The 9,487-nt window shown below is 43.1% G+C and overlaps 1 protein-coding gene across 2 annotated transcripts in view; it reads left to right on the top strand.

The window, feature by feature from the left end:
* The window catches only part of KIT (KIT proto-oncogene receptor tyrosine kinase), a 52,447-nt gene that overhangs the window by 12,286 nt on the left and 30,674 nt on the right, over nucleotides 1–9,487 (top strand). Inside the window, exons 2-3 of one of the 2 annotated variants that reach the window (XM_017744613.1) lie at nucleotides 2,435–2,674; nucleotides 6,247–6,527. In XM_017744613.1, coding sequence (XP_017600102.1) covers nucleotides 2,435–2,674; nucleotides 6,247–6,527 — 521 coding nt within the window. Of the gene's footprint in view, nucleotides 1–2,434; nucleotides 2,677–6,246; nucleotides 6,528–9,487 lie in introns of both variants that reach the window. The other variant, XM_017744614.1, reaches the window with a different exon arrangement.

A 9,487-nucleotide genomic window follows, 5' to 3' on the forward strand; every position in this document is an offset into this window, starting at 1 on the left:
TGTGGTTGCAGCTGAGGCTGCTGCCGAAGGAGGGGGAGCACGGCTCGGGCCAGCGGGCTGATGTGCTCATCCCTGCTGCCTGCATCGTGCCAGGGCTTGGGAGCTGAGGCCAGGCCACAGCAGCACATCCCCTCGTGCTGGTGAAGGAGAGCTGCCCTGTGGCATGATGAGGGCATATGCTGGTATTTGCTCCATGGCAGGGGCTGTGTGACCTGCTCAGGACTGTGCTCCTTGAGACAACGGGCAGTGGGGGCCATCCCAGTCCAGCTACATGTGCACCTCCCTGGCGGAGCCCGGGCTGAGACCTTGCTGGCTGCAGGCATGGAGTGATTCCAGTGAAGGTTGTCCACATCTTTTGCTTTCTCCATCTTCCCTGACTCGTCTGTGAAGCTAGTGCCAGAATAGCTATACCACACCACACTTCTGCTGTCTTATGCAGCTCATGTAATTTGTCACTTGAAGTGCCCTGTGGTCTGTGGGAAGCAGCAGAGAAGTCTTCCAAAGACAACCCCATGAAGGACTTGCATGGTCTTCCAGGAGCCCTTCTCAGAGATCTTTGTCTTCTGTCTTCTCACATGCCAAAAGTTACTGGCTCTGATCTGAGGGGTTTGAAAATCAGAGGTTTTTTGCCTCAGCCCTGCAGTCAGGCACATCTTTGCCCAGGGCAAAGGATTTTTCCAGCGTTCCCGTCTACTGTGCCATTGCTGACTTGGGACTTGTGCTTCTGCGACCTTGGACTTTCACTCTTCTTGTTCGAGCTACTGTACCACAGCTCAGACACACACCTACACTTTGAGGTAGCAGATTTGAAATTAATAGGGTTTTTTTTCTGCATTTTTCTGGTGATTTTTATTTTTAGGGTGGTTGTTTGTGCATTCAGTCATGGAAGCATATATGCAGGATTAGTGGACCTCATGTGGAAAATTACTTGGTGACACTGGAAGAATGAGTGCCAGTTGAGTTTAACACTGATAAATTCTAATTCCAAGGAGGGCTCCTTCCAGACTACAAACAAAGTAATTAGTCTGTGCAGGTGGTCTGACCTTGCTTTGCTTCCTACTCTGTGGTGGATTTGTCAGGAAGAGGAGCAGTTACCTGACCTGGTCTTAATCCAGTATATAGTTTAAGAATGACTAAAGCCGTGAGATGAGTGAATTAAGTCTGGAGTGTATAACCTCACCCCAACTACTTATCCAGTTGTTTTTCTTGAATGTCTGTTGTTATCTGTGTGGGTAGGGAAATTCAGCCTCTGAATGGAGCTGCAGAGTGTGTTTTTGCATGCAAGTAGTATTTTCACTGGCATGACTCTGCTACTCCACATGGATGTTGTACAGTCTTGTACAACTCTGTGACATGAGCTAACAGCACAGTCATTGTAAGCTAAGGATCACTTGTAGGACTGAAGAGCTACTCTGAAAGGGGAAGGGTTTGTTACTGCAAGATCACCTCAATATTTGCGTATGTTCTTCTGATGTGCAAGTAGGTCCATAACTGAGAATTTCTCTGGATTTTTGACTGTGAACTTCATTTTTGTAGGCTCACTAAGACTTTCAAACCATGGGTATGCTAACTCAGCAACCCCCTGATTGGCTTACCCTAACAGTAGAGCCAGAAAAGCCTGAATGTGCTCCTTTCTCTGTGTAGACAGTTGGGAAGTAGTTGGGAACTGTGAACTGGAGCTGCCGATTCTACAGAGCTTTATTTTGTAAGAACTTTTAAAACACTGTGTTATGGCGTGTTCAGTGAAAAAGAAGCTAAATGGTCAATTAGAGCAGCTTTGGTGACTGGGAGTTTGGTGCCTCAGTGAAACTAATTTGGTGGTGTTGGGATGAAAACTTGAAGAATATTTTGCATGATTTTTTTTTTTTTAACGTGAGAAATGTTGAATTGGCACTTCAGGTAAAGAAATAAGCAAGTGTGGAAAGCATGTACTGATGCCTTCATTAAACTGGACACTTCTAATTCACGAGTGTGAGTGGAGCATCTGAATACATGAGAGCAGTTATAAAAAGATAACTCTTGAGCAAGGAAAACTTTAGTTCTTGGCAACATACTGAGTAAATGACAAAGAATGATTAAAAGTGTTGCCATGTAGGATCAGACTCATATGTTCTTGAATTTAATTTTTAAATAGCTTGGGTCTGTTCCCATTCAAAAGCCAAAACATTGCAGAGAGTGGTGCATCTGAAACTTTAATTTCAAAAGGTTTTTTAGAGGCCAGTTTCCACCTGCACAGGTTATTTTCTCTGTGTGCCAAAGGTCTCACAAGCCAAAAGGTGTCTGTAGAATAACATAGTGCCATTCCAGCTTAGTATTTTTAAGAAATAATTCCCAAAATATTAGTTGCATGTATACAGCTATAAATAAAATTTTGCTGCAGAAGAAAAGAGAGTGTTGTATTGACAGACATTCTATTCTGTGCTTTTTTTTCCAGGTGGTTCGCTGTCCCATGTAGAGTCTTTACAGGTTGTGAATAAAGGGGAGGAATTCAGGTTGACGTGCAACGAGGAGGGACCTGTGACATGGAATTTCCAGAACTCAGACCCATCGGCAAAAGCACGGAGTTCCAGTGAGAAAGAGTGGCACACCAGAAATGCAACAGTCAGAGACATAGGCAGATACACATGCAGAAGCAAAGGGAGTATTGTCTCCTCTTACTATGTTTTTGTTAAAGGTAAATATCAATGAAGGCATTATTTTTGCTTCCTCAGCCCCCCATCTTCACTCCCAAAATAAGAGGACAGTAAATGTTGGAGGAGGGAATGAGTTTGAAGTTCAGAGGCAGAACACAGTTGGGTAGAAGAAATCTTCTTCCCTGTCCAGTAGGAAGAAACCTCACTCTCTGCTTTGCTTGCAATGGCCTTTGTCAGCAGCACAAAGTTCTGGATGACTTCTTCTCTACATCCCCGTTAATTTTGTGGTCGTGCTTATCTGAGCTCCCTTTCTAGACGCTACCTAAGTGACCTGAGTCTGTTGTGTGAGTCAGTTATACTGTGAAGAAGTAAGAAATAAGTAGAAATGTCTTTTTAATTCTGTGCCATCCATCAGTATGGAGTCATGTAAGGTTTGGTCCCAAGCTTTTAATTTACTGAGGCAGTTAGCCTAAAGGATTTGGTCTTTTGAGACTGTCCTCCGAGGCTTAAGCCAGCAAACAGTGATGATTCCTCTGCCTCCAGCTTCTGATCTACCTTGTGACTGATCAGAAATGTTTCAGACAGGAAAAAAGTGCTTCTGCTCTGACACATTTCTCAATCCTTTATTGCTCTTCTTTGTGCAGTGTTTTCTTCAGATTCCTTCTCTTCTGATTTATGTCTGCATCAGCTGCCCCCAAGTTCACAGTTTACCATGCCTGGCACTCCATTTACTTTCCAAGGAAAATGGTTATTTTGCTTCCCCTTCCCATAAATCTGGTGGTCTCCTAAACAGTTAATAGAAAAAAGGTCCTATGGTATCCACTTTCTTGAAGACAGCATTACTTGGCCAACAGGGGTTGTCTCAAAAGAGCCTCCTCTGAACCCCGCTAGTCCTTTGAGAATTACTGCAAGGTTGTTCTCTGAGACAGGGAGATACCAGCATAGCAAAGCGCAGCACAGCGAAGGTTATTTTCTCCAGGGAAGATATCTGGTATAGTGGCCACACAATTTAAAGAGTGCTCCTTTAACTGCTCTGGGTTCTCCAAATAGCCATGCAGCTACCATGGATAAGTTTTCTTGACTTTCTGTTTTTCTCTGAGACTATGACTAAAGGAAATCTGACATGTATTTTACCTATATGTGGTAAATAGTGTTGACTTTACCTACCATGATTTTTTTCCTGAAGGTCATGGTAATTATCCCAGATAGCTATGATCATAGAGATGTTTTTGTTTTCCATTACATGAGTGACTCCTTCACCTTAGGATAGCAGGCAGCTCTCCTGAGCATGCTTACCACACATCAGGGAAGTTGTGTGGCCCTCATACAACACGTTGCTATCTTTTTTGTCTCAGTTGTGTGAAAAACGTGCCACCTTCACTTTGACAAGTTCCTGGCAGTGAAATAAGTATGTTTGTGAGGTTGACCATCATTTTGCAATAGGCGTGGTTTAATGACGTCTTATACCACCTGTAAGATGCTGTCGTATGCTCTGCTGCTTGTGGGGTTGCCACAAACACCCCTTATACTTTTCTGCTTGTAAAACTGGGAGTGAAGAGAGAGTAGGACCAAGGACCTTGATCCTGCATAGTGACACATAAAATGGTGGCATCTGTTGATATCTTACGTTCTTCTGAACCTACAAAATCCAAATTTCTTCTGTTTCTGTGACCAAGGATGACACAGTGTTGACAGACTGTGGATGTGTACCTTTTTCACCTTTCTGTTACGGCAGAAAGCACCTGTGTTGTATCTATAAAAGCAGCTTTTATCCTAATCCAAGCAAGCCCAGTTCAGACTCCTGCATAAGACAGAAAAATGTCTTGATTTTGATCTCAAGTCTTTTCAGAAGGAAGCAATGATAAGCACCACTATATCTTGTGTTGGAAACCTGCAGTATGCCCAGAAGGCAAGTGCAACCCAAGATGTCCCTGGCGTAGAAGGCTATGAAGGAAGAACATGAGCATGAACAGCCTTGTTTTTGTCTGGATTCCCCATAGGAAGTCCTTTCATGTCTTCTGACTGTGCTAGTCCCTTCAAGAGGGGAATTGAAGATGCAAGGGGTGCACCTCAACGATGTTACCTTCTCCAGTCAAGACCTTCCCCGCAGTTTCAGCTGTTAGTGAAACAGGTCTTTGTTCTTTCTATTTTCAAAAATTTCTCTTTTTTTTGGAGTTGTGGGGAGCCATACTTTCTGCATAATGAAGATATCTTGGTTCTGTCTGTATTGGAGAAAAGGGGACTGAGTAGAAAGCAATCAGGTATGTCCGTTAGCAGGGACATTTAGATGAGCACTTTTAATCCATCCTCTTCCTGCTCAGCTAGTCATAGCATTTCTTTTAAGGTCTCTATGTGCAAAATGTCACATTTTGATTCTGTTCAGAAATGCTTTACTTTTTTTTTTCATTTCTTAGTAGTCTCCATCCTCTAATTCTAGACTGATGCTTCAAAACCTGTAGTTTGTGGGGGCTTCTTGGGTGGTAGTATCAAATTCAGCCAAAGCTACACCCTCACTCTAAGCTAGAAACCAGCCAGTAACTTCTCTGTTCAGTGATGAGGAACCCCTTGATATAGTGAATTGCTTACATAAACATCCCAGGCTTCATTTTCAGCCTGGTACTTCTTGTCTTAAACCAAATGCACATTGTCCATTATCTTAACCAAATTCTCGCAGTCTTCCTTGTTAAGCCATGGTTTGTTGATCTGTAATCATTCAGGTTGTAAGCATGTTTGTAAAAAGGAAAGAAAACCTTCCTCTTTTTTTTTGTTTTTTTAATTCATTCTCCTCTGTAGAGAGGGCAGATGGAATCTGAAATAAACTTTTACAGAGTGTTTGTCATCACACATTCCTTTATTTATGTGTTTGCCAGCTTCTTAGTATTTCAAGGTCATGACATATCATGGGCTTCAACTTTGGTTGTAAAAGTGTTTGAAGTACTATATGTTTGTGTGCTGTGGTTGGCCGAGATGAAATGCTATAGGAAAGTTACCTTGTGAAAGATGTGATGATGATTTTTCAATCAGATATGCTGTTTGTATGCCCAATTTTTCTTCTAAGGAGGCTAAAAATAATCTCTGCTTTCAGGGAGCTGAGAGAAAGAGAGAAGTTGTTTGCTGCTTCCTCTGGTAACAATGTGTGTTCATTTAGATTATGTATTTTACAGAAGTGAAAAACCATAATTTAGGTGCTTTTCAACTTCCATTTGCTCATAAATTTCTTCCAAATCCTCCCGTGGGCATGAAACTTTACAGCCCTGCCACTAGCTAAAAGCAAATTACTTTTAGTGATCTGTGAAAATCTGTTTACTGTTGTGGGGATATTTTGGACCTAAACAAGGCAAAAAACTCCCTCCATCTCCAAATAAAAAAGCAGTAAGCTTATTTTTAGTGCGAATGATTCTTTAGTGTACCTGGTATTGAATGCTACTGCACGTCTCCTGTCATGCTGCTCTTTTAGGACAAAATTTAATGTCTCTTGGTAAACATGAATTAGGCAATACTCAGTTTTACTGGCTGAAAAGAAACTCTCTTTGACAAGTGCCCAGTTGTAGAGTTAGGGTCATCAGAAGTTCCCATGCCAGCTTCTCTGACAGATCTTTGTGTTTCTTCATAGATCCAAATGTGCTCTTTCTTGTTGATTCTCTGATCTACGGAAAGGAAGACAGTGACATCCTGCTAGTGTGCCCACTAACAGATCCAAATGTTGCGAATTTCACACTGAAAAAATGTGATGGCAAACGTCTCCCCAGAAATATGACGTTCATTCCCAATCCCCAGAAGGGCATTGTTATAAAGAACTTACAGAGGTCATTCAAGGGCTGCTACCAGTGCTTGGCCAAGCACAATGGAGTTGAGAAGATATCAGAGAAGATTTTCCTGAATGTGAGACCAGGTAACACAGGATTTTTGCCTTCTTGTAGAGAGCCTGATTTTACTCCTCACCTCCCAGGAGATGTAGAGGAAGGGCTGTGTGTGAAGCCTCACTGCTGTCCAAAGGAAAGTGGTGAGCTTAGAAAGCTTGTTTTGGGCCAGTTGTGTCAGGGCACAGATTGATCTTGTGACACTTAACTTGTGGCTGTGCTCAGAAGGTTTGGCTATGATGAGTTTTGCTTTCTGTTCCTGGTGATTTCCAGGCGTTTTTTTCATCATTATAAGAAATGTGGGTTATGCTGTTAAATTCTGAGGGCAAACCAGCACCCTGAGGTTTGGACAGGTTTAAGCAGGCAAAACTATTTTGGTGCCTGACTCCTTTGTACGTTGCCCACAAGTGACAGTAGAAGGAGCTGATTGATGGCATTAAAGAAAAGGGATTTGGTGGAGAAGCAGAGCTTGTGAAAGGAGAAGGTCTTTGTCTTCTTATTATTGAGTGAAGATGATCACAACAGCTGTGTGCACAGATCATGATGGGGACTGCGTTGTGGCTGAGCTGCTGCATGCAGCACTACACTTGGCAAACCTGTTGGTGATACCCTACACTTGACCTTCAGACCCCCTTGTGCCCTAGGGCTGGGTGCCTGGGTGGGTTTGGGAAGAAGGAGAGGCCCGATGTCTGTCTGCAGGACTTTACAGGCCGGTTTTGTCTGGGCAGTTTGAAGCCTACACTTAGGCTGTGTGTCATTATTGGGCTGTATAAATACCCAGGAGGGAAGTGGAGGGAGCAGTTCAGCAAGCCAGGCTGGCTTGGCATTTCCTCAGGGGCAAGTAAATGAGGTTTTTCTCTGTGTAGCCCTGGACACTTGGAATGAAGCCACCTCTTGCTGCAGCTGAGGCTGGGGCGGGGGGAGCACGGCTCGGGCCAGCGGGCTGGTGTGCTCATCCCTGCTGCCTGCATCGTGCCAGGGCTTGGGAGCTGAGGCCAGGCCACAGCAGCACATCCCCTCGTGCTGGTGAAGGAGAGCTGCCCTGTGGCATGATGAGGGCATATGCTGGTATTTGCTCCATGTGTGACCTGCCCATTCTCCTTGGTGGTGGGGCAAGAGGTTGAGCAGTGGGGACCGTCTCAAGTGCGGAGTCTGCTGTGGCAAGTTTAAATCTTCTTTTCCTGATGATTTGGAAATTCTCATACAATGAACTTTAATAACTACTAAATGTCAATTAATGAGAACAAAAGTTTAATCAGTACAGGCAGCTCTGGCATTCTTCTTTGACAAACAAAAATCAAATCCATTCTTGCTGTGTGTCGTTTGTTCTGTAACAAGTGGGGTTTTTTTCAACTGTTTCTTCAGTGATGGCCAAAGAAAGAAACCAGCTGGTTGATATAACTGATTTTTCTCTGACATAGGAAGATGGAGGCTGTAGTATTGGACTTTTTTACAGGATAAAAATCTCTAGTGGTGTGATTCAGTGATGACTTCAGATGGAAGGGTGCTGACCTGGTACCATTGTCAGCAAACCACTGATGGTGGGCAACCATAGGTGGCTGAGGGCACCTTGTCATTTTGCCCACCTTCTCCATTAGGAAGGAAGCGTGCAATAAGTAGAAGCATCTGCTGAAATCCATCAGCAGCATTGTCACTCAGTATTGTATTTGCTGTGCTATAGTGTTCAGTCCTTATTGAGTTCACCAGGTAAAACTCCCACTTTCTCCTTGGCTCAACATTTAAACATGTTGGAGATGCTTTGGTGCGTAATGTGTTTGTAGTTATAACCATGCCACTCAGACCCTCAGGTGTGAGCTTCTGGTGCAGAAAGACTGAAGAGGCATCCATGAAACAGGGAGCTGTGCAGGAGTACTCAGACACACATCAGCTACGACAGCACAGGGAGTGTTTATGTACAGCCCTTCTCAAAACAATGAGGAGCTTTATGGACTTCGGGCATTTTTTTGGATGTCCAGAAATGTTTCTGGCAGATGAGAACACAGAATGCCTTCTGCACTGGCATCCTCCTGTCTCTTGGGTATGCTGAATGCTGAGGGGGATTTTTGTGTGAGCCTTTATATCTGAAGAGAGCAAACATGTTTCTTTGTTCTCTTCTGTAGCTTCTTACAGCAACATGAGGAAAACATTATTGTTAAAGTACGAATGCCTGACAAGCATGGTGTTTTCCTAAGTTTTGTACAGTTTACCTAAGACAACTACAAAAGTTGTGTCAGAGGTAGAAAGAGAGTCTGAAGACCTTATCTGCATTTACAGTTTGTCTTCCTGTGTAAAAGCCCTAGTGGGAAATTAACTGGAGTATAATAAAATGGGAAAAATTGAAGAAAGGATGAAGAAAATGGAAAAACAAGCCATGAACAGAACAGAGGGAGAGCTGAAGAGCTTTGCAGAGGCAGGAGATACGTAGTCCTCAGATACACCTGACTGTTGATGAAAGACATCCTGAAGCAGAACAGGGTACAGCTACCCCACGTCTGCATGTCACCACCTGATTCTTGGGTGACAAACTGTGAGCCATCACTGTGAGCAGAGGTTGAGGTGCTTTCAGGCACAGATGTGCAGAAGTCCTTGAGCTGTACCTGTCCTTCCTAGGCTGTCCATCAGAGCTTTTCAGGGACTTGTCACACAGTACTTTCTGTTGGCTGTAATGTTTTGTAATTAAAATTTGCAGTTAGTGCTGGGCTGCTGTTCTTCAGTGACTGATACTTACCATGTTTTCAGTTCCAGAGTGCTGCTTTTTAATCACTGTCATGAAACGAATTGTCTCACTGATGGTTCAACATCATTCAAGTTTATTCATGCAAGTTGCTATGCTCTAACAAGTATTATCTAACTCTTAAGTGTAATTTGATGCGAGGTTGAGGCAGAAATGTGCTTATTGTAAAGGAACAACTGTGTAATACGTTTAAAAAAATTTAATACATATCAGAATCTTGATTTTATTGGAAAGTTAATTAATGACTGTTGATTTTTATC

The sequence above is a fragment of the Corvus brachyrhynchos genome, unplaced genomic scaffold (assembly GCF_000691975.1).
Source record: "Corvus brachyrhynchos isolate BGI_N302 unplaced genomic scaffold, ASM69197v1 scaffold17, whole genome shotgun sequence".
NCBI lineage: Eukaryota > Metazoa > Chordata > Aves > Passeriformes > Corvidae > Corvus > Corvus brachyrhynchos.